This window comes from Ornithorhynchus anatinus, chromosome 20 (genome assembly GCF_004115215.2).
Source record: "Ornithorhynchus anatinus isolate Pmale09 chromosome 20, mOrnAna1.pri.v4, whole genome shotgun sequence".
In the NCBI taxonomy this organism is placed as follows: Eukaryota; Metazoa; Chordata; class Mammalia; order Monotremata; family Ornithorhynchidae; genus Ornithorhynchus; species Ornithorhynchus anatinus.
Window position 1 is genome coordinate 21,273,493 of NC_041747.1, and position 25,748 is coordinate 21,299,240.

The following is a 25,748-nucleotide window of genomic DNA, read 5'->3' on the forward strand; positions in this document are numbered from 1 at the left end:
TGTTATTATTTTTATTCCGCTTCTCATATATTTATCCTTTGGCTAGTTTAATAAGCAGTAACTTTTTAAACCAACCCTTCAAGTTTCCCCAGAAAAGGAACTCTATCTTTCTTGTTGCTACTTGAGAAAGTTTAATATTCTCCGAGTTGGATTTATTTGTAGTCTTTTGAGAGAGCAGGAAGATTTGTCATTGTTGTGGGAATTTGTACACTACATTTTTAGGGGGGAAAAGTCAAAAGTCAAATACCTTTCGTGAAAATAAGTATCTAGTGTCTAGCAATAGATTAGGGAAGATATCAAACTCCAGTTAGGCATTTGATTTCAAGAAAAATGATGAACTGTAGCAAAAAAATAGCTGCTGATCTGCTGCCTCTTAACTCACTTGGGATGGATATCACATAACCGGAGGGTCAGCCTGGATCATTCGGGTCCCCAGATTGTCATTGTTTGCCAGTTGTTTGGAGAGTCTAACCACAATTTATTAACCAGCTACACAAGTCCACACATCAGTGGGGCCTAGTAGACCCTGCCTGACCAGAGGACATTTTGGCCCTAGGGAATGCAGGATCTCAGTCCCAAACCCACTGCAAGAGAAAGATCCTCTAAAGAGCCACAGAGATAATGTGGATACACGGTACGTTTCAGACTTAGATTCGTGGTGTTGTACTGTCCCAAATGCTTAGTACAGTGCTCTGCCCAGAGTGAGCACTCATGGAATACCGTTGATTGATTGAGTGGTCTGACACAACGGGAAAAGAGAGAAATAAATATCTTTAGCCAGTAACTTTTCAACGAAATCATTCCGCCGGTTTAGCATGGTGCCAGCAGGGTCATCGGCCAAGAAATGTTTCCCAAGAAGTCGGTGTTTGCATTTCACTGGGAGAGTAGAAGATCCCTCTGCTGGGCTAGGAGCTCCCCGCTGAGAGGAGCCGGCTGCCTAGGTAGCCCAGGGCCCACTTGGCAAGCAAGAAGGATCAAGTGACCGTGGAAAGTCTAGGTTCGATAAAAACGGCCTGCCTCCAGCTCACCCTCCCAGGATAGACAGTGAGCCGAGGCTCTTAACTCCTCCGTGATTCTCGGTCACAGTAGGGAGACCCAGTCGCCGTAGGTATAAAAGTGGCCAGGGCAGGGCTTCCCATTCTTTTTCAGGTAAGGAGCCGGCTGGAATTGCAGTCTGTTTGAGCGGGTTCGCTTCTGGGCCTAAGACCCAAGCATCTGAAAGGAGATCCAAGGTGGAGGCCCCAGGTCCGTGGAGCTGAGCGTTGTCATCTTGGATTTCACGGAGATGTGATGAAATCGGTGGTGTTATTGAGCGCCGGCTGCGGGCAGAGCACTGTTCTAAACACTTGGGAAGGTCCGGAGCAGTAGGGTCAGTAGACGTACTCCCTGCCCGCAGAGAGATGAAACACAAGCTAGTGGTGTGGTGAAACTTCCCAAGTTCACTGGGGGTGAGGGACACGGCACAGTAGTTTAGAAGCATCGAGCAGCGAGTCTCGATTAAAGATCGACTGCCTTCTATGTGAAAATATTTTCAGCTCCTTTCTCATTCTGTTGCGAACATACCCCGTTTAGAAAATGGTCAGTTTTACCAGTTGTTCTCTCTCTTTTTTTTCTTTTTTAGCAATACCCAAGCCCCCAGCTTTCCAAACCCTGAACTTACCCAGTGTTCCTTTAATGCAGTTGAATAGCTGGAGATGGTAACAGGAGTGATATTTGACCTTTCTCTCAAGAAGCTGTATTTCCTTTTATATGTCTCCCCTGATTAGACTGTAAGCCCATCAAACGGCAGGGACTGTCTCTATCTGTTGCCGACTTGTTCATCCCAAGCGCTTAGTACAGTGCTCTGCACATAGTAAGCGCTCAATAAATACTATTGAATGAATGAATTGAATGAATAAACCGGACATAGTTTAGAGTGGCACAGTCACCTGTCTGAGATTGCCGGCTTCCTGAATATCATTTAGGCTCTTCTACAGTTCTCATTAACCTCTCGGCTCTCAAAAGAGGGACAAGGACTGTGTGCAACCTGATTAGCTTGTATCTAATAATAATGTTGGTATCTGTTAAGCACTTACTATGTGCCGAGCACTGTTCTAAGGGTAATCAGGTTGTCCCACGTGGGGCTCACAGTTTTAATCCCCATTTTACAGATGAGGTGACCGAGGCACCGGGAAGTTAAGTGACTTGCCCAATGTCTCACAGCTGATGGTGGTGGAGCCGGGATTAGAACCCATGTCCTCTGACTCCTAAACCCGTGCTCTTTCTACTGAGCCAAGCTGCTTCTCATCTACCTCAGTGCTTAGGACAGTGTCTAGCACCTAGTAAGCGCTTAACAAATACCCTAATTATTATTACATCATGAGTGCTTAACAAATGGAGAAGGGCAAGGGGAGCAGGAGACAGGGAACGAATTGACTTACAGAGCAGGATATATGTGGGCCGAGGTAAATCAGCAAATCATGTAGGATGTTTCCCCAAGGAGGGTGTGTTGTATGCTGATCGTAACCAGGGGTACACCTGCAAAATAGAATATTACTTTCCTTCCCCCTGCTCTTTTACTTGTCCTTAAAGTACAGCGTTCTTCAAGGTGAAGGTTTTAATTTAGTTGGTTCCATTTACATGTCAAAATTCAATAGTAAGCATGGATATTTATTTTCTGGGGGGGGGTTATTGTTGTAGACTGTTTTACATTTTTATCCATCCATTTTTTTCAGTTGGAAGAGATGGAAGAACAGCCCCACATTCCACATTAAATTCTTCAACCCAAGTCTAGGATTAGCACACTTATTTCCAGTCCTGAATTTTGGGGAGGGAAAAATTGGTCAAAAGAGGGTAACTAGGGGTTAGAATTCAAAATGTATTTACAGAGAGGGAGGTGACAGGAGAGGGATTTAGAAACAGTTTTCTCTGAAGTTTACTTTTCTTATTTGCTTTGTTGTGATTTGTTTCTCAAAAACGGAGAGAAAAACAAGAGCAGTGATGGGGATAGAGGTTGAAAAAGATAACATAAGGAGAAAAAGAAAACCTAAGAAAAAGATAACTTTTTGTGGTATTGTTCATTCATTCAGTCAGTCATATTTATTGAGAGCTTACTGTGTGCAGAGCACTGTACTAAGTGCTGGGAATGTACAATTCAGCAACAGATAGAGACCATCCCTGCCCAACAGTGAGATCCCCGTCTGAAAGGTGGAAACAGCAAAACAAAATAAGTAGTCATGCATCAATACCATTAAAATAGAATCATAGATATATATATATACTTCATTAATAAAATAGAGTAATAAGTATGTACAGTTATACCCAAGTGCTGTGGGGAGGGGAGGAGGGGCAGAGGGAAAGGGAGGGCTCTGTCTGGGAAGGCCTCCTGGAGGAGGTGAGCTCTCAGTAGAGCATTGTTGCACTTACTATGTGCCAGGCACCATACTGAGCACTTCAGTAGATATTGGACATCGTCCATGTTCCACATAGAGCTCCCAGAGGCACAGAGAAGTTAAAAGACTTACCCAGGGTCACACAGCAGACAGGCGGTGGAGGAGCTGGGATTAGACCCCAGATCCTTGTGACTCCCAGGCCCAAGCTCTATCCAGCAGGCCACTCTGCTTCACACTTAGGATCTGGAAGGCAGGAATCAGAGGGCCTGAGTTTGAATTCCGGTTCTGTCACTTGCCTGCTGTGGAATCTTGGAGAAGTCACTTTACTCCTCTGTGCCTCAGTTACCTCAGCTATAAAATGGGACTAAGGTACCTCCTCTCCCTCCATCATAGAGTGTTAGTCCCATGTGCCCAATCTGCTTGTATTATCTACCCCAGCACTTAGAACAATGCTTGGCACAGAGTAAGCCTTTGACAAATTCCATTATCATTATCGTCATTATTATTAGCAGCTCATTTTCCAGCCAGCGACAGTCCTAAACCTGGGATCAGCGAGTCCGTTCAGATTCTGCTTGCCGAAGTTCCCCAGCCTCTCAGCAAAAACCAGCAGCCCCAAAGGGTGCCTGCCATAAATCAAGGCCCTTCGGGGGCCCTGTTTTCCTGGGAAATTAAATAGATAAAAAGGATCAATAGAAGAATTAGGAATTATATTTCGGGTTAAAATATCCATCTGATTATATCTCAGTGTTTGGAGAAACAGGATCGGGGTGGATATCTGTATCTTCTCTGTATCTGGACCCTTTGGAGCTTCTTTCCAAGCCAGGCAACCCTGACTATTATGCAGAATATTCAGATACCCTAACATCTGGGGCACCGGAGAGCATACTTGTGCTCACCTCACTTAACGGGATAAAATTTCTAAATAAAGTTAAGTAAATTAAGCTGGGAGAAGATAGAAATGAATGATCATTTGGCATAAAAAATGTCTGAGCCCCTCAAAGCCCAAGAACCTCGTTTAAACCCTCACCTATGTATTCTTTACATGTACTAAGTAGAGGGCTTTGCCACTTGGTAGGTGCTTAATAAATGCTAGCACCACTGGGAAGATGACAGATGTCAAAGTTACACATCACCACTCCTTCCCTCACCCTTCAGAGTCAATAGAAGAGAATCAAGCTCACTATATAGTATTCACGCATACTTAGCGAGTGCTTATAGTCTGCAGAACACTGTACTGAGCGCTTAGGAGAGTGCATTACAACGAGGTAGAAGGGTTGGCGATGATAGAACTCCCTGGGTTTCTGAAGGAAAAATTACAGGTGGGAGGGGGAGGAACTGGAGGTGAAAAGAACAAGATAACCAAATGGGTGGGGTGGGAGTGGGGGAAACAGCAAGGGAGGAAAAACACAGATAAGGTTTGGGGAGCCAGAGAAACTAGTAATGCTTTTTTTAAAAAAGGGAAGCCTATAATCAGAAAGCGGGAAGGGCCCCGCTTGTGGTCATTGGGTTCCACCCCTTGCCCCCGGGCTGTTGTATAACTAAACCAGGCGGAACAGCCCACTCTCTATTCAGCAGGTAATAGTTCCTTGCAGTTTTAGCTAGAGCAGAGGAGGGAAAACAAAAACAGATTAAGCACTAGGAGAATACAGGTCCTGAGAGGGGATTAGGCACCACCAGGAAATGGAGCTAGAAATCAGGCTTAAGGGCTGGCCACAGCAAGATCTGCCCCGTCCTGCCCTGCCCCCAGCTAAGCAATTTTGGTAATAATTATAAGAATTGTAATTATAGTACCTGGGAAGTGCTTGCTGTGTGCCAAGCACTAGAGTATAGATAAATGAATCAGGTTGGGCACGGTCCCTGTCTCATATGGGGCTCACAGTCTGAGTCCCCATTTTACATGAGGTAACTGAGGCCCAGTGAAGTGACTTGCCCAAGGTCACAGAGCAGACAGGTGGAGGAGGCGGGATCAGAACCCAGGTCCTTCTGACTCCCGGGTCAGTGCTCAACCACTGAAGCCTGCTGCTCCTCCTAACCTCGTCTAAGATAATAATAATAATAATGTTGGTATTTGTTAAATGCTTACTATGTTCCGAGCACTGTTCTAAGCACTGGGGTAGATATAGGGTAAACAGGTTGTCCCACGTGGGGCTCACAGTTACACCCCATTTTCCAGATGAGGTAACAGGCACAGAGAAGTTAAATGACTTGCCCACAGTCATACAGCTGACAAGTGGCAGAGCTGGGATTCGAACCCATGACCTCTGACTCCCAAGCCCGGGCTCTTTCCACCGAGCCACGCCGTGAACCCGGCCCCGCCGTACCATGCTCAGCAGTAATAGTAACATTTGTAATATTTGTGTAGCGTTTTCTTTGAGGTTGCTGGGGATTATGGCCGAAAGATGTGAAAATATGGCAGGTAATTGGAGAGGTTAATTCTGCAGTTAAATGCCTTAGGGACCTGGAGCGATAGCGGGCGGACGCTTTCGTTTCTATGTAGGTTGTCCCCCTTGGTATGGAATTGACTTTCATATTTTATGTTTCCTTTAAGTTGTTTAAACAGCGCATCTTAGGGGAAAGAGCATGGACCTGGAAGTCACGGGTTGTGGATTCTAATCTCAGCTCTGCCTCTTGTCTACTGTGGGATTTTGGTCAAGTCACTTCTAGGCCTCAGTCTCCTCATCAGTAAAATGGACTTTTTACGGGTGGCATAGTGGACTTTTTACAGAAGCAGCATAGCAGAGTGGATAGATCACAGGCCCAGGAGTCAGAAGGTCATGGGTTCAATCCCGGATCCTCCACTTGTCTGCCGTGTGACCTTGGAGAAGTCATTTCTCTGAGCCTCAGTTACCTCATCTGTAAAATGGGGTTTGAGATTTGTGAGCCCCACGTGGGACCGAAACTGCCTCCAACCTGATTTGCTTGTACCCACTCCAGCGCTTATTACAGGGCCTCGCACCTAGTAAGCGCTTAGCAGATATCATTTTATCATTTAAACCCTCCTCTCTTCTACTTAGACTGTGAGCCCCCTACTCCTAAGCAAAAGTCATTTTGCTTCCCAAGTTCCACTGTGACCTCTGGCGTGGTGTGATAGATAACTCTAATTAACCCAACCAATTTGGGGCGTTTAGCTTTTAGGTTAGAGCTGCAATCCAGGCATAGAAAACATCTGTGGGTTTTTATGGTGGTGTTTTTGTTTGAGTTAGGGTAAAGTTATTTACACTAGCCCTAATGACTGCTGATATCTGTCGATATCAATGCTACACTTTGTTCTTTGTTTGGGTTGTGTAAAGTTGCTTCCTCTAATCATAATGCCCGCTGAGATCTGTCAATATCAGTACTGCATTTTGTTGTTTTTGTTTGGGTTAGTGTAAAGTTGTATACACTAGGCATAATGACTGTTGATGTTTGTCGGTGTCTATACAGCCTTAGCTGCCAGACTACCTGGCCCTTGGGGAAGAAACTCTTTGGGTGAGGTTTATACTCCTTTCAACCCTTATGTTGAGAGTTGAAGAACCTTGCCAACTCCACAGGACCATCAGTTGGCTGTGTCAGGTCACCAGCTTGGGCCTCTCATTGAGTGACTGAGAACCAGCTCCAGAGAGCGGAGTCCTTCGTTTCACTGGAACTTGGGAAGAAGAGATTTTCAGGAACTAGCTCAGCTCCCCAGATAGCCTCAAATTGAAGGAAGATGGGTCCAGCACAGGGAGAAAGGTTGCCTAGGGACTGATTTGCTCTCATCCCACCTGGGATCTATTCCCTCAAAGCAGTTGTATGCTATTTCGGCAGGTCATCTTGCTCCCCCTGAAAGGTGGCGGAATTTGCATGTTGGAAGGCTGTTTCTAGCAATCAAATAAAGCTCCCATCATCAAAGGCTGCATCTTGGTCCTTTAAAGCGAGAAGATGCTTCTTGCAGCAGACACCTGGAGTTGACATCAGAGCGGAGGCTCCATAATACTCCTTGCATAAAACTGAAGAGCCGAATATCTCATAGAAGGCTTCATAGAAGGGAGGACTAGGCCTGCTCTTTGAGATTCCAATTTTCATTAGGTGGATGATTTGGATATTATTTTGAATATAAGGGCTGTAGAACTTGGGCTCGTTCAAGGCTTCTATTGAACTACACTGTTAGATGAAGAGAAAACTGGGGATTTGGCCAAGAAAAGAGGCCTCTGGTCAAGAGAAAATCGGCAGTGGCTCTGAGTAATGCTACAGTGTTATCTAGGTCACACTTCTCAAAGATTAGGTTTATATGCAAAGTTCTAACCCAGCGGGCAGGACCTGCTAGCTGCACTGATCTGTGTTGAGTTCAATTGTCAATCAAATCAATCGATGGTATTTTAGTATTTACTGTTCTGGCAAACACAACCATGTGCCAGAACCATGATCCCTGCCGTGGGTTTAGCAGGGCAGCAGATGTCAATCATGTAGGTATAGCAGGAGCGAGAACAAGGCAATCTCACAACGAGTTTACAGATTAGAGGGTCCATGGGTTAGAACAGTGCTTGGCACATAGTAAGTACCATTATTAAAATTATTATTATTATTATCTACTCATGAGCTGGGACTAATGAAAAAGCTGCTCGCAAAATCAACAGTATCTGTTTGGTCTCGATGCTTGACACTTCCAGCGTACACTTTCTTTTCCTTTCCAAAGTCTCAAGTCCACTGGGATTCTGTTTTTTAGGCAAAAAGTCAGCAGTCCTAATCATATTGCCTCAGTTGCCAGCACTAACAGCTCGTATTCGATAGGGGGACCAAGAAGAGGTCACTTTACACTTCTTAAATCTGTTCTGTGGCCTAGATCAAACGATGGTATTTATCGATGATGTACTTGGAGAGCAACTGTACTTCCCATTCTAGGAGCACTGTACTGCCCACATTTGGAGCACTCTGTTTCTCAGTCTAGGGAAGCCCATGCTCCAAGGGACAAATAGGACTATCCCGTGTCCACAGCCTCAACCTAATATTACCCAAGTAAACCTTGCAAAATTTTGAAGAAATAGACTGTTTACCAAGATGACTTTCTTTAATCTTGACAAAAGGGCAGTTAACCTCTTGTGGATACTGTTTTTTTAATGGTATTTAAGAGTTTACTACATGCCAGGCATTGTACTAAGCGCTGCGGTACAGATACAAGCTAATGAGGTTGGGCGCAGTCCCTGACCCTCACGGGGCTCACAATCTTAATCCCCAATTTCCAGATCAGCTAATTGAGGCACAGAGAAGTGAAGTGACTTACCCAACCAAGGTCACACAGGAAACAAGTGGCAGAGCAGGGATTAGAACCCAGGTCCTCTGACTCCCGGACCCTACCCTTTCCACTGGGCCACGCCACTTTTCCGGGTAAGAAAAGTCTTAGATTTTTTTTGCGAGGCATTGGCCAGCCCAGCCCGGGAGGTTTGCCAACCAGGCACAGAAGTGAGCATTTTAAATGAAGTCAACTTTCAATGCAAACTGCTTGCTGGTACAAGTCAAGCGAGATTTCCCCGGGTGGAAAACTCCAATGAGAGAAACTGCAGAGATGCTGTGGGGGATAAGGAGAAACAAGAAGCAGCAGGAAAAAGCACACAACCTCTTAATGGAAGAAAAAACATCTTCTGCTAAAAGCGGGCCACCTGGTTTCTCCTTCCTGGATTAAAAGTAGGTGTCATCAGTGGGAGAGGGAAGAGTGGGAATCATGGAAGGCCACCCACACACACTTCTCCAGCTCTGCCCCTTGTCTCCAGGCCGGTGAATCTCTAGTCTAAAGCACCTCAATAACAGATGAGGTGGTCAAATAAAGCGACTAGCGGGTCGGCTTGTCAGCCTGACAAAACGGCACTAATCCATCATGGTGGACCTTAGGGTCAGACTGCCCCAATAGGAGCCCGTGAAAAACCTCTGGGATCTGGCAGCCCACACAGAGTCTGATCCCTCGCCAAGGGACTTAACTTCCCGTTCCCCCAGCACCACTTTGGTCTATTCCTCCTCCTTAGAATCATCTTCCTCGGGGAGATTTTTATTTATTTACTTTTTATGTAGGAAAAATCGCCTTTGGTCCTTTCCTCCACCTTAGAGTAGTCTTTCTCTGGGGAGATTTTTATTTATTTACTTTTTGTGTAGGAAAAATCGCCTTTCATTTTTAAGATGAAGGTGTAATCGTTTATTTCCATCTCTGCATTGTCCTTCCCCCTGAAATATTGCCCAGACGTGCAGAACATTTTCCAATGATTCAACTTATGCAAGCAGGAAGTATACATGGAAATACTGTTTATTTAAAATTCATGTCCCTGTATATGTTCTGCAAGAATGTTGGTGGTTAGCCAAATGTTGCTGTGAGCACAGCCAGTTTCACATGAGAATCACCGTAGGCTTATTCTATGCAAATGTATTTTATTCATTGTTTCAGTGCACAAAATTTAAAAATAATTTCAGTAGTACAGAATTCAGTGTTGTAATGGAAAGATAATAAAGTTGCGCTACCTAAGAGGAAGAGAAAGAAACGTAGTTTCTGTGGCAATTCTTGTGTCACGCAGAGCAGCAAGAGGCAGTCTGTACAAGCACAATATATGGATTGGACTTTTGGTTCTCTTGAAGATCTTTTCTGTGGTTTTGGCTTATTCCATGGATAAGGAGCTCCCCGTTAGTACCCGCATCAATCCATCAATCAGTGGTATTTATTGAGTGCTTACCGTGTGCAAGAGCACTATACCAAGCCTTGGCCGAACCCAAATTCAGCCTGAGAAGCATCTCGGCCTAGTGGATAGAGCCCGGGTCTGGGAGTCAGAAGGTCTTGGTTTCTGGTTCTGGCTCTGCCACCTGTCAGCTGTGTGACCTTGGGCAACTCACTTAGTTTCTCTGTGCCTCCGTTCATTGAACTCCTCTGATGATTCAAAATTGTCGTCTCAGTTTTTAGCCACTACACAAGGAGCAAAGTCTGCTGCTTTGTTGTCCTGTACATCCCCACCATCTGCAAAGGGGCTTGGAAAGAGTAAAATGGGTCATAGATGGTTAGAAGGAAAAGCAGGAACCCTGGCTAATCCCCCTCCCGGGGAAGCATCTGCTGCAAAATGGAAATTGTCCATTCAGGGGTCACCTTGCTCTAGCACTTTCATTTAGGGTTATTTCGCGATATTTCCTCCTAGACTGAAACCTTCTAGTGGGCAGGGCTCCGGTGTGCTAATCCTATTGTATCGTGCTCTCCCGAGCACTTAGTACGATACTTTGCACAAAGTAAGCCCTCAACAGATACCATTGATCAAATGATTGAATGCCGTTCATTCCATTTAGACTGTTAAAAACTGTCATTGTGACAATTAGACTGTCATTGTGGGCAGGAGATGTCAGTGCTCTGTCCGCATTAAGTGTTCAATGCAGACAATTGTTTTGAATTTTAACGCAGGTTTTAGAGGGACCTCTAACACTTCAAGATAATGTCCTGGGTTGCAACTTTCAAATTTACCCTTGATTCAAAGTACAGTACTGTAGCTGTCTTTAAAAATTCCTTTCAACAGCAATTTTGCTCTCTGGCATTAGATTAATGTCCAGTCTCCAGTCTATTTCCACAATGTGTCTTTTTGCCTGAAACGATAGGCAAGACAGAAAATGTTTGCCTATGTATACATTATGTATTGAAATGCTTTTTACTGGTATATGTTTACATTGCTATTGGGTCGGGCAACTATACTGTGTTATGTCATTGTTTTTAAATATATATTGTTTGGGGTCGATCATATTATCCCCTGGGGGGAAACTATACTTTGTGCTCTTTTTTTTTTTTTTACAGTTATTATTGTTACCTTACCAACATGGCTAAAATCCTCCCTTTTCTTTCCAGTCAAACTCTATCCCACTGATCCAAGCACCTACCGGAACCCACCTCTAGTCTTACCGACCTCCCTGCCTCCTGTCTCGTCCCACTCCCGCCCTTAACTTCACTCGGCTGCCTGCATCTTTTTTCTAAATAACCATTCAGTCCCTATCTCCCCACTCCTCAAAAATCTCCAGGGTTGCCCATCCACCTGTGCATCAAACAGAAACTCCTTAGCGTTGGCTTTAAAGCACTCAATCACCCTCCCCCCTCCTACCTCACCTCCCTGATTTCCTACTCCAACCCAGCCCGAAACTTGGCTCCCCAATGCCAACCTTCTCGCTGTACCTTGATCTCACCGCCGACCCCTTGCCTGCGTCCTACTTCTGGCCTGGAATGCCCACCCTCTGTGTATCTGTCAGACTCAGACGAGCACATCTTATATCTTGTACCTTGTATCTACCCCAGGGGTTAGAACACTGCTTGATGCATAGTAAGCGCTTAACAAATACCATTATTATTATCTCCTTCAAGAGATAATAATACAATTCTTAGTTACCATTATCTTGTTTCTGGATTTGTACTCAGTACAGTCTCTGGGGATGTCCATAATCAGCTGCCAGGTGAAAACCTCTCCTTTAGGAGAATGAATTTATAATTTCCTTCAAGCCTCAGCCTCTATCATCTCAACAAAAAGATCTCCAGGTTTCCCCTATAAGAATAAAACAATTGAGGCCCCTACATCTCTTTAAGGGAACCCATTCCTCTCCCCGCTCCCACCCCATCATGGAGTGCTTGGGAAGAAAGGCAATAAAAAGGGATGGGTGAGGTGGTTGTTTTGAGAATGAATCTGGGGGCCTACTGAGAAGCACAGAGGGACTGAGATTTAGGCCAGGTGTTGCAAAAGAGTGGCCGCAGCCACCTACCTGAAAACAGATGGCATGTGCCCCAGATGGAAAAGTGCATCATGATGTCGTATTAGCTAAGTGCTCACTTTATGCTAAGCACTGGGCAGATACAAAGTAAACAGACCCCATCTCCTAGGGGACTCATGGTCTGAGAGGGAGGAAGAACAGACATTTTATTCCCCTTTTACAGATGAGGAAACTGAGGCTAGTGAAAGCATTTGCTTATCAGTGCAAACTATTCCCTCCCTCTGGATTCCACTCATCAAATACGCAGAATTCCCTTCCTCCGGCTCATTCTGATGAGTCATAGTGGCTCGCAAATATGTGTTTTGTTTGAGTACAACAGCGTTAAATCCCCTTTAAATAAAACATGCCTGTAATTGTTCAGTAAGTTGTCCCCATTAAACACAATGCTTTCTCTATAAAGCTTCTATAAATAGTGGCTGTTGAGGGGTTTTTCGATAGGGAAGGGAAACGGTAATCCTTTTTAGAGGAAAACTACACTGTTACACATTTTATAAGCTAGTAATACAATCACTTTTAAAATATTTTCTGGGTACAGATTATTTTTGGACATTGGCAGCCCTAAGATCTGAATAGTTATCCACCAGTAGTGGGAAAAGCCACTATTTTGCCCTCTAGTTAAGAAGTAAACGAAATAAACTGTCTCAAAACCACTTGATGGTTTGTCATCAACCTGGGTATGTAATCAAGCAGGGCAAGATCTTGAGAGGTCACATGGTGAAAGAGTAAGGGTCTTTGGTAAGCCCTGTAAAATGGTTCTTTACCCTTAAAAACATCAAAACGAGAAGCTTCCATCTTTTTTGATAATTTTTTTTCCTTCAGAGCCCTCATCATCAGGAAATTCTCACTTCAAATCTAACCCTAAATCTTCCTGTGTGCATAATCTCATTTCCTCTTGTTTTAGGGGAACTGTTTCTCACATTTAGATCGTAGCCCATTATGATCTTCCCTCATTTTCCCTACTCCCACCTAAATAGTGCCGGTTCCTTTATCCTTTCTTTTTTTCTGGTATTTCATTCATTCATTCAGTCTTATTTATTGAGCGCTTACTGTGTGCAGAGCACCATACTAAGCGGTGGACTAGATACAGGCTAATCAAGTTGGACATCTCACATGGGACTCAGTTTCAGTCCCCGTTTTACAGATGAAGTAACTGAGGCATAGAGAATTTAGGTGACTGTGCCGGAGTTCACGCAGCAGACAAGAAGTGGAGCCTCTGACTCCCAGGCCTGTGCTTTCTCCTCTAGGCCACGTTGTTTCTCTCAAAAATCCGAAATCGAATCGTTTTATTATCTTTGAGGTTCTTGCCTCTTTCCTCCCTTTCCCTCTTTCCCCCTGAAGTTCTCCACCTTTCTCTCAAATTTTAGCCAAAAACTGGATATATTGTCATAACCAGGTTTAGTCACTGCCACGGGTAATTTACAGTTCTTTCCTCTTGTGCATTTGTGGTTTATTCTTCCTCATTAAGTATAGCCCTGCATTTATCCCCTTGGAACGGAACCCAAGCCAGAACGGTCACACCATAGCGGGATCAACTTTTATTATTCTTGAGGGTGAGGATAATAACTGTGGTATTTATTAAGCGCTTACTATGTGTCAAGCACTAGGGTAAAAGCAAGATCATCAGGACCCACATGGGGCTCACAGTCTAAGTAGGAGGGAGTACAGGAATCGAAATACCTTACCGCCCTGGTTTCCTACTACAACCCAGACTGCACATTTCACTTTTCTAATGCCAACCCACTCACCGTACATCAGTTTCATTTATCTCGCCACCAACCTCTCGCCCACATCTTGCCTCTAGCCGGGAACGCCCTTCCTCTTCATGTATGACAGACGATCGCTCTCCCCACCTTCAAAGCCTTATTAAAATCACAACTCGTTCAGTCGTATTTATCGGGTGCTTACTGTGTGCCGAGCACTCTACTGAGCGTTGGGGAGAGTACAGAAGGACAATAAACAGACCCATTCCCCGCCCACAACAGCCAAGAGGCTTTCTCCAACTAAGCTGTCATTTCCTCGGCACCCTTGCACTTAGATTTGTGTCCTTATTCACCCCTCTCTCAGCCCCACAGCACTTATGTGCATATACATAATTTATTTTTATTAATGTTTGTATCCCCCTCTAGGCCGTAAGCGTCTTGTGGACAGGGAACGTGATTACTAACTCTCTTATATTGTACTTTCCCAAGTGCTTAGTACAGTGCTCTACACATAGTAAGTGCTTAATAAATATGATTGATTGACTCCCCGTTATGCAGATGAGGGAACTAAGGCACAGACAAGTTAAGTCACTTGTCTGAGGCCACACAACCGGTGAGTGGTGGAGTCGGATCCTCTGACTCAAGGGCTCAGTCGTATTTATTGAACACTTACCTTGAGCAGAACATTGTATTAAGCTCTTGGGAGAGAATAATAGAAGACACATTCCCTGCCCATAGTGAGCTTCCAGTCTAGAAGACTGTAGCCTCTACTCCCCAGGGGTTCGATGAAGCAGTCACTTGTCTGGTTTTCAGCAGGCTGGTTCCCTGCCCAGTACAGAGAAGACACCGGCTGCCTTTAGGCCTCGTAGTTTCAAGTCATCACCCAGCTCCCCCCTCCCCTCCAACCTCTCCGCCTTTGCTCCTGCCACCAAATTCTGCAACTTGGGAGCTGCGGTCGTGTTCACATGGATGTGGGAGGGGAACCCCAAGCTTCCAGAGCAAGTCGGGGGTCGGGGATCTGATCAGGAAAATATGCTAGGGCCGGCCAGAGTTTGGTAAAATGGCACACTTGATGACCTCGATGCAGTCTCATTGAGGCCCTGCGTAATAATCGTGGTAGTAGTAAAATGCTTGCTACATGCCAAGCCCAGCACGAAGCCCTGGGGTAAGTACAAGATAAATAGGTTGGATAACATGGGCTCACAGTCTAACTAGAATGAAGAATGGGTATGGAATCCCCATTTTGGGCCTGGGAGTCAGAATTCTAATTCCAGCTCAGCCTCTTGCCTGCTGTATAACCTTGTCCAGGTCATTTCTCTGTACCTGTTTCCTCATCTGTAAAATGGGGACTAGACACCTCTTCTCCTTCCGCCTTAGATTGTGAGCCCCATATGGGACAGAGACTGTGTTTAACCTGATGATCTTGTATCTACCCCAGTGCTTAGTACAGGGATTGACACAGAGTAAGCCCCTAACCAATACTGTAATTATTAATGCTTTTCATCTTGAATTGATAGCTGTCATCGACAATCAGAAAGTATTTTAAGTTTCTACAAAGTTTGCTCTTTTGGAGTGTTGAGTTCTGAGTAGAATAAAGTCCACCACTCAATATGTGAAGTTTCCACTGTGAATCAGAATTATTTCAGTGGAGGGAACATTTCTCTCCCTAATACCTAGTACAGTGCTCTGCACACAGCTCAATAGGTACCATTAACAGACTGATTTGGACATGTAGCGTCATTTATTTTTCATAAAATCCTACCCAAACAGGCCTTTGGTACCAATGTTTAAATAGAAAATGTTTTTGCTCACTAAGGAGGTTTTATTTTGTAAAAAAAAAAAAAAATGCCTGCTCATAGGCAAATCGGTAGCTACAATTTACACGTCTGTTTTATGTCCATGGCTTCACTGTAAACCCACAGGAATGGAACAGTGAGTTGGGCTCTATTTAAAAAAAAAACCGACAAATATAAACTCCTAAGACTGCTGAGCTATTTTATTTTCTAATCTGAAAGTACCCAGTGGAATCTTTCAGATTTATTTAGTGCTTAAATCTCCCATTATGCAATTAAAAAACAAAACACATTACACACGTTGTTTTATTTTTCGTGTTTAAAATCTGAGCGCCCTGATTTCAGGTCTGGTTAGCACAGGAGGGCGGTCACACTGTTGACGTGCTCTCACCCTGTGTGGGCTGGACTGGGGTCCGGTGGACAGGCCAAGAGGGGCAGGTGGCGTTAAGCCAGGCTTTTTGAAGTCGGGTCTGGGCCCAGCTGGTGGAGACCACCCGACCAAGAGATGGGCTCCATGGTAGTCCTCTGGGTTCGGGGGGTGGGGTGGAGCTGAGTTGACACTTGGAGGCGAGAAGGCAAGGGTGCGGCTGAGATGATGTTGTCCCGGTTCTTTGTCTCCAGGGAGCTGGAGGGCCAAGATTCTCCGAACGGACAGTTCTCCATTCTTAAAACTCTCCCAACAAGGACACTTCCAAAACTTCCCTTCTTAGCCTGTTGTGTGCTCAGTATCCCGGCAGACAAAAGTTCTTCCCTCTAACCCATCCAAGTCTCTTCTGCTTTCCCATACACCCCCCGTTTCCTCTTCTGTTCTCTGTAAGGTGATACTAATAATAATAATAATGTTGGTATTTGTTAAGCGCTTACTATGTGCTGAGCACTGTTCTAAGCGTTGGGGTAGACACAGGGGAATCAGGTTGTCCCACGTGGGGCTCACAGTCTTAATCCCCATTTTACAGATGAGGGAACTGAGGCACAGAGAAGTTAAGTGACTTGCCCACAGTCACACAGCTGACAAGTGGCAGAGCTGGGATTCAAACTCATGACTTCTGACTCCAAAGCCCACGCTCTTTCCACTGAGCCACGCTGCTTCTCTAAGGTGGGCAGCTCATCAACCATTCTCATACTTGAAGACAAGATTCACTACTCCTCTAGTCTTTCTTCATAGGGTCCGTTTTCAATCAATGAATGGAGGGGTTTATCGAGTGACTCCTGGGAGTCAGATTACCGTTTTCCATCTTTTTAATCATTTTTTCGTGGTCATTTAATCATTTTTTCCCTGAATTCTTTCTCTTAGTTTCATATTCTTTTGTAAATGGTGACCTAAATAGGATATGACTCTAAGCTTGAACGGGCAGGGAACAGATCCACTAGTTCTGTTGTAGCGTACTCTCCCAAGTGTCTAATACAGTGCTGTGCACCCAGATAGCATTCACCCATATAGCATTCATTAAGAACTCAGTTGATTGATAATACTCCAGAATCTGATTAATGCAGAGGCTACCAGAAGGATTGCTTCCTGACTCTCACCTATCATCCACTCTACACTGTCACGTTATCGTGGTCAGCTTGGCCCTCCAGCTCTTCTTCTGTTGTTCTTGCACCGAGCCAATATTTCCCCTGTCTGTGTTTATAATATTTATCTAATCTATTTCCCTGTTTAATTTCATTTTGTTTTGAAGGAACGTTTGTTTGGCTCTGTGTGGATTTTATCCCCGACCCCCTCCTTACCTCCAGATTTTAGCATATGCTCTTGTTTAGTGTCACTTGCCCCTCACCTCTCATGCCCTAAGGCAAGTGATATTTTACTGGATTGTAATCTCTCCGGGGGCAGGGAGTGTCTACTAGCTCTGTCATGTTCTGTTCTTCTAAGCGCTTAGCACGGTGCTGTGTGCACAGAGAGCACTCAATAAATTACCATGGATTGATTTTACTCTGCTTGAGAAGCAATTGGAAGCTTTCACTCTGCAACAGTCTTCTTTTAACTAATCGCAGTTCAACCTCCTTTGGTTAGTGTCACCAAAGCCAGGAGGTGACTAAATTGGGTGGTTAGACAAGCATTCAAAGGGAAGAATTTTTAATATATATTTTATAGGATAAATCTGATTTGGAAGACTTCTTTAAGTGCAATTATATTAGAACTAGATTTAAAACAAAATGGGCAAAGCAAAACTCCCAAAAGGATTTAAAATCTATTGACAAGAGTGATATATAAGCTAGTTCCCCTCTGTGAAGTAAGGAATGAATGACTTAAATTTCTCAGATATCTTTCAATTTTCTTTTCCTAATAATTTCTACAGTGTATTTTTCCTTTTCATTTGCTCAATCTACACTAGAGATGGCTAGAGATACAATGGGATCTTTTTTCCTCTCCAAAAGTTTTGTTTTTAAAAGTTCTGTTTGGGAAACAACGTTTAGACCAAATCGTAAACTTCCATTAAAATAAATAGATGCTTTCCGTTTGTCCAACGGTGGTGAAGCATTGAATTCTGCTTACATCTGTCCTTTTTTATGGTATTTGTTAAGTGCTTACTATGTGCCAGGCACCGTTCTAAGTGCTGGGGTGGATACAAGGTAATCAGGTTGGACACATCCATGTCCCACATGGGGTTTATAGTCTTAATCCCCATTTTACAGATGAGAAGTGAAGTGACTTGCCAAAGGTCACACAGCAGACAAATGGCAGGGCCAGGACTAGACCCCAGGTCCTTCAGACTCCCAGTCACTCACTCTATCCACTAGGCCACGCTGCTTTTCCTGGGGTTAAATCCCCGCATTCTAAATCTGGGTTTCTCTGGCTTGCTTTATTTTGGGTCCTCTTTCAGGCTGAAGCCATAAAGGCCCGAATTAGTTTCAGACAGGAGTTAGTCAGCTGAGTTATTTATGCTATCGAGAAAGACCGCTTTGCTGCTCGAACTGTGGGGTACTCTGAAGTTCCTGAAATCAACCCTAACATTTAGGTTTTATTTCTGTCCTGTGGCTTCGTAGTAGCAGAACCTTGGGCTATAAGACTCATCCATAGAGGAATACTTTGGATGGCAAGAAATAATAGGAGGAAAAAAAGCAGTACTGGTATTTTTTGGAGGGGGCGGGGAAGGTCCTAATTAATGTAGCCAGGAATCTTGAAACGTACAACTGCTCCTATTGGAAAACTTTTTGGAATGACAGACCTCTATAAAACTGTAACTGATTAGATGTACAGAGTCAAAAGCGGAGAGGTAGGGTGCAACCTAATTTTGGCCTGGCTGATTACGGTGAATTTTCTGCAAGAAGAGAGTTGCTGTTTCACAACCCCTTTCTCCCATTTTCCGGGAACTGGGCAGGACCCAGCTGATTTTGCCGATACCAGGAGCGGCAGAATAAGCAGACAGTAGAAAATGGAATTGTTTGATGGGAAATTAAGACTGAATCGTGCTCTGCACACAATAAACCATCAGTTAATACCACTGATGATGATGATGATCTGGACATGCCTTAGTTTGGAAATTTGGCAATTTTCTCATTAATTTGCTGAATATAGTCTTTATTGCATCACAGATCTTTATTACATCAACTGGATAAATGACAAATCTCTTATCAGTATTCATGGGTCCACTGCCATAAGGCGGTAAATGATCAATCAAATCAATCATATTTATTGAGCCCTTAGTTTGTGCAGAGCGCTGTACTGTTTGGGAAAGTACAATATAACGGAGTTGGTAGTCACGTTTCCTGCCCACTAGAGAACAGCCTTTCTAAGGAGAAAGTTGAGAAAAATACCAGTGCCTTTAATCATTACTGGGGTTCAGCAGGGGAGTTAAAAGTCAGCGAGCCCTCTGAGGCGATGTGGCTGGGCGAGTCAGTGGGCCGAGGGAGTCCTGTCTGCTCGCAAAGATTTGGGGTCTGAGAACGTGTGTCATGGAACTGAAGAAAGTGCTTGTGGCTTGCGCAGGGTCTCCCAGTCACTTGTTCCCACCAGTCACGTGTCTGCAAATGGGAGGGCAAAACGGACCCAGTCGTTGGCCAGACGAAGCCCATTTATGGCCCAGGTGCCCACAGCATAGTGCCAGTGTCGAACCACACCACTCATCCCCCTTATTTTCATGATACTCGACGAACCTGTCACCCTGCAAGATACTCTACCATTCATGCACTCATTCAGTTGTATTTATTAAGCACTCACTGTGTGCAGAGCACTGTACTCTGCACTGGGAAAGTACAGTATATCAGTGAAGAGTGACAGACAGTCCCTGCCCACAACGAGCTCACAGGCTAGAGGAGAACCTTCCAGGCAGTTCTTGGGTCAGAAATCTTCACCAAGATGGCCTCGCCCCAGCAGGCATTCCCCAGGTTTCCTATTTTGGTCCTTGTCAGAGAAAGAATCCTGAGCTGGATGGGCCATTGGTGAGATAAGAATTGTGGTATTTGTTAAGTGCTTACATCTCTTTGAGAACTAGTATTTTCTTATGGATTCCCATCTCCAGAGTGTCAGTCTGCCGTTCAGTCTACTTTTCCAATTACGAGCTCTATTTTCACCTTCAGTTTTGGTGGAAATGTGTGGTTGTCTTGTTTCGTTTAAATCTGACCTACAGAAAAGATTTCATTCGATGTCTTAAAGAGCAGATAAGTGAATTTTCCAAAGCTACCCATTTCTTCCATTTTTTACTGAGTTGCCAGACTCTCCTGGTTTGGTGAAGCAGTTCTAAAGGCAAAAGAAAGCAAATTAGAAGAAATCAGTCTCTATTTCACCCACCACAGGCCTTAAATCGTTTCAGTATTTATTTAGTGAGCGCTTACTCTGCGCAGCGCACTGTATTAAGTGCTTGGAAGAGTACAATGTAACAATAAACAGACACATTCCTTGCCCACAAAAAGCCTATTTTACTTTGAGCTGCATTTGTCCAGCTGCAAGGAGAAGGCTTTTTTGCCTCTCTTATCTGTTTACAAAATCACTTAGCTGTTTGAAGTCTTGTTGCTCTTGAATACCTACTGCTGTGCATTTAACCTATTGTATTCCACTCTAGTTTCATCCCCGTTGCTCAGAGTAGTGTATCAGAAGGCACCTTTTGGCTCCTGGAGGTGAACAGAAGAATTCTGAATGGTGAAAAGGCCCGTTGTGCTCTTTGTTTTAATCCTCCTAGGCTGCTGATGCGGCAGAAACAACTGTTTCCACATCACCCTCGAATTGATTCAGTAGAGAAAATATGTCCAAAATTCTTGAGCTCCTCACTTGTTCATTGTTTCAGGAATGAACATGATGTTATTGCTGTGCCAAGTTCTCCAAAGTTGCCCTGGGCCCTCCTCAACAGGAACATTTCAAAATGTTTAAATAAGGTGTTTTAAAGGACACTAGATGGATGGGGGAAATACATAACAGTAGCGCCCAGCAGTGGAAACTCCAGTAGGAATTTAAATAGAGGGAGAAATCAACCAACGGTATGTATTAAGTGATCTACTTTGTGCAGAGCACCTTGCTGAGCGCTTGGGAAAGTTAGAGAACAGTTGGTTGACCTGATCCCTGCACTCACGCCTGCCAGCGAGTGTTTTTCAGATTTAAAAATGAATGCAAAGACGATGGATCCGTTTTCTAGCCCAGGACTAGTTCCTTTGTTTCCGACATCTTAATCCGGATGTTTGGAGTTTATTATTTCCCGGGAACTATTCTCCCCAAGTGTTCAGTTGCCATGAATTAAAGCTAAATTCTGAGGGAAGCATACTGCCTCTTCAGCCTTGGGTTGCGTCGCACCCATTGAAGGGGAATAGAGGCCCTGCTTGGCCCAGAGGAGCTGGCCTTTCCCGGCCCTTTGTGGCCCTTCCTAACCCGTGGCTCTCTAGGTGGCAGAGGAAGCCAGTGAATGCTGCCTCTTTGTCCCTCTTCCTTTTTCTCCTGCTGCCTGTCCCTCTCCTTTCCCTTCTTCCCTCTCCACTCACTGTCTCTCTCTCCTCCCTTTTCTCCTTCCCTATAGTCACCCACCCCTATCCTCTTTGTCCCGCACTTCTTTCTTTCCCCTTTTCCAAATCTCTTTGCCCCTCCCTGTCTCTGGAGCTGCAAAGGCTCCATCAATCAGTCAATCAGTGGTATTTATTGAATGTTTTCTGGTTGCAGAGCACTGTACTGAACACTGGGGAGAGTACAGTTCAGTTGATAAACACAATCCCTGCCCTCAAGGAGCTTACTTGTATGATAATATATTATTGTTTACTTGTATAAGGTATAATAATAATACCTCCTTAAGGTTTTTCTGGTCATCTTAAATCCACAGTTCAAAACAGAAATGACTTATAGAAATAGTTTTTATATGATTTTCAAGCAGTCATTGACAAGTAGAATTTTCTAATGAGATAGATGCCAGAGCTGGTTTGGGTGAGGTCAATTCCCAGCAATTCTGTTTAGTGTAAATGGTAACAGGAACGCTGATTTTGAGAGTGCAGTTTTGGGATGTATATGGAGCCTTTTTTTTTTAATGGTAATTTGTTAAGCACCTACTATGTGCCAGGCATTGGGGTAGGTACCAATTAATCAGATTGGACACCATCCCTGTCCCACATTGGTCTCCCAGTTTAAGTAAGAGGGAATAGGATTTAATCCCCATTTTACAGATGAGGAAAATGAGGCCCAGAGAAGGGAAGTGCAAGAAAAGCAGCGTGGCTTAGTGGAAAGGGCACGGGCTTGGGAGTCAGAGGATGTGTGTTCTAATCCCTGCTCTGCCACTTGTCTGCCATGTGACCTTGGAAAAGCCACTTCACTTCTCTGTGCCTCAGTTACCTCATCTGGAAAATGGAGATGAAGACTGTGAGCCCCACATGGGACAATCTCATTACCTTGTATCTACCCAGGGCTTAGAACAGTGCTTGGCACATAGTAAGCGCTGAACAGATACCATAATAATAATAATTATTATTAAGTGACTTGCCCGAGATCACATATGTGGTAGAGTTGGGATGAGAACATAAGTCCTGTGATGCCCAGGCTCTTTCCGCTAGGCCACGCTGCTTCTTGTTTTGAGAGCGGGGAACTTGAGCTGCAGTCAGGCCGAACAGCTGTTCCGTAGAGAAAGAGGGTTCATGTGAATGAGGCTTCTTGACTTACTGGCTGTCCTCCACTTGTTTCCCCTCTTCTCCCGCTGACTTTCAGGCCCGTTCCAGTGTCATCTCTGGGTCTTTCGGGTGGGGGGGGGGGAGCGGGAGATTGAGATTTCAGGGAAAAAGAAAAAAAACATTTAGTAACCATTGTGATAACAGAAAATTCTCTACTTTCACTTACAAACTGGAATAAAAACCTTCAGTTATGTCAATAGAATAGTTGAAAGATAAGTGTGATGTGAAAGATCTTGAGTATCAGCCTAGAAATGTTTGCTTTTCTTGTGTCTTCCTTATTCAGAAAGTGGATTTTTTTTCTCCACAAAGAGGAAAATGAATAAGCCAGAGTGATATGACCAAAAAGAAGAAAGTTGCTTCAAATGTTCTCCCAGTCTTTAACAGAGTGCTCGTCAGTCTCTCAACCATCGAGCAGTGATATTTATTGAGCGTTTACTCTGTGCAGAGCACTGTACTAACCTCTTGGGAGAGTACAACACAACAGTATTTGCAGAAACGTTTCCTAAAGAGCTTGCAATCTAGAAGGGGAGACAGGCATTAATATGAATAGATAAGTAATTTATAATATATAATTTAAAGATATGTCGGTGAGGACTGTGTGGTGGATGTCAAATGTCCTTGGGTCCCAGATCCAAACGTAACTCAACTAGAGTTGACTTAGCTCTCACAGTGCCTAGATCAGGTACGTGGCCATTATATTTTTCCTTTCTGGTGCTCAGAGATATTTCGGTTAAGAGAAATTGTCAGCACCATATCTAGAGTTCGACCATTCAGACGATCACCAAAGATCTTACCGCCCCCACAGCCCCAGTTAGAGGAAGCCCATTTGGGGATTTTGAATTCAGCTGAGGTCAAAAGGTAGTTTTCAATTAAAACCATTCTAAAATCCCCAAGTGGTTAGATACTATTATTATTTCAGTTCCTACCATGTTGATTATCAGGAAGTGGCTGAGACCTATAAAAAGAACTTTTTGATATACACACACTCACACATCCTGCCATTTCATTTGTCAGAAGCAAACCATCCCTCTTCCCTGCATTTTCAGTGAGGTGAAATATGGCACAAAGGTTATTTAGTGAACTGTTTTGTTTAGGAAGTTGGCTGGAAATAATATCAGTTGGAGACTTATCTCAGGCACTACTGTCAGAAATATAAATATTGCCTGCAGATTCTTTCAGCGTAAGTACTCTGCCGTTCAGTGCCATGACTAATGTTAAGGAAATAGTTTTTAACTTTTCTTCACAAAGAAAAATAGATTATATAGTTTGAATAGCATTAGGAGAGGTTGTATAAACCTGCATGCCTAAGCTGTTCTTTACAGAAACTTTTGGGATAAATGACATTTTCATCCCCATGCCAAGTTCTGCCTCTGTCAAAAACAGTCACAAAAGAATAGAATAGCACTTATTCTATTCTTTTGTGCACTTCTCTCTAACTGGAACCTTTTCCCTACTTTTCTATTGATGATGGGAGGTAGATCTGTAAGAAAGAGAGACAGACACACACATTAGGACAGATACATTTTTATCCAACTCCTGCTTTTCCTTTTTTGTTTGAATGTGTTTTGTTAGGGGAGAGTCCTCTCAGTGATTTCATGGTTTAATCAGCTGGGCCACAAAGCAAAGTCTAAAATTTTTGGATATTTTTACTGAGACTTCTTCTAGCCCTCCTCCCCACCTCCCTTTTTATGTGGTTGTTTGTTAAGCACTTACTGTATGTCAAACACTGTTCTGAATGCTGGGCTAGATACAGGGTAATGAGTCTGGCTATAATCCCTGCCCCACATGGGGCTCGAGGACTATGGAGGACAGAAGCCCATGTGGGCAGGGAGCATGTCTGCCAACTCTGTTATATTGGACTCTCCCAAGTGCTTAGTATAGTGCTCTGCACACAGGAAGTGCTCAGTAAATAGGATTGATAATCCCTGCCCTCAAGAAGCTTACATTTGAGCCCATGGTAAGCAAGCTTCCCTTCAGAGGACCTTGAACAGCTCCTCTTTGTCTTTCAGATAGTCTCCCACTGATTTTTAAAGTAGTAGTAACAATAGTAATAATAATAATATTTGTCGAGTGGTTACTGTGTACCAGGCACTGTACTAAGCACTGGGGTGGATACAAGCAAATCAGATTAGACACAGTCCTTGTCCCAGGTAGGGCTCACGATCTCAGTCCCCATTTTCCAGATGAGGTAACTGAGGCACAGAGAATTGAAGTGACTCAGCCAAAGTGGAACTGGGATTAGAACCCATGACCTCTGACTCCCAGGCCCATTCTCTTTCTACTAGGCCACACTCCTGATGTGATTTTTTTTTCAAAGGTTTTCCGGTATTAACATCATTTTTATTCTTCTCAACATAAAGATCCAGATTCACCCGCCAGCAATCATACCAATGCTACATCAAACCTTCTGGCCAACTCGACAACTATCGACTCCAACACCACATCCAATTTTACCAGACCTGAGACGTCTCCAGTTCCTCCCGCCTCCAGCACCTCGGTTAGTACTTTAAAACCTGCAGCATCCAATACCTCGAAACCGAATGCCACAACAGCTCAGCCTCCCAGTACCTCGAAATCTCCAACGGTGTCGAGGACGACGACAAGCATCGCTCAGAACACATCTCACATCCCCAAAACCTCTGCAGCTACAGCGCTCAACAACACAGATGTGGCGGCTTCTGCGTCCCCGAGCGGTATGTGCTATCAACAGCTCTCAGTCCTGAGACTGAAGAGAGCTTTTGAATGTTGCAGTTCAGCACATATAGGAGATTGGTGACGTGAACCTTGTTGAGGAACTTGAGAACAGGGAAAGACCACTTCAACAGGTTCTCCTTTACATTTTGAGGAAATTTCTAGTAGCAAGCTGCCGAAAGCATGGGAGTCTGCTTATTCATAATTCTGGAGGATCTGAATGTACAAGTAACACCAAAGCTAGGATCTGGTGTTTCCACATGTACAAAATTCCTCATATCCTGGAGATAGCCAGCATTATTAATAATAATAATAACAATACCAATGGCAAATGGTGATATTTAAGCACTTAATATGGGCCGAGCTGTACTAAGCAATGGAGTAGTTACAAGATA

General features: G+C 44.1%; 1 protein-coding gene across 1 annotated transcript in view; it reads left to right on the forward strand.

The window, feature by feature from the left end:
• TMEM123 (transmembrane protein 123) overlaps nucleotides 1-25,748 on the forward strand; it is a 36,114-nt gene that overhangs the window by 4,802 nt on the left and 5,564 nt on the right. Inside the window, exon 2 of the mRNA XM_029048033.2 lies at nucleotides 25,023-25,355. Within this exon, the coding sequence (XP_028903866.1) occupies nucleotides 25,023-25,355 (333 nt within the window). The remainder of the gene's footprint in view (nucleotides 1-25,022; nucleotides 25,356-25,748) is intronic.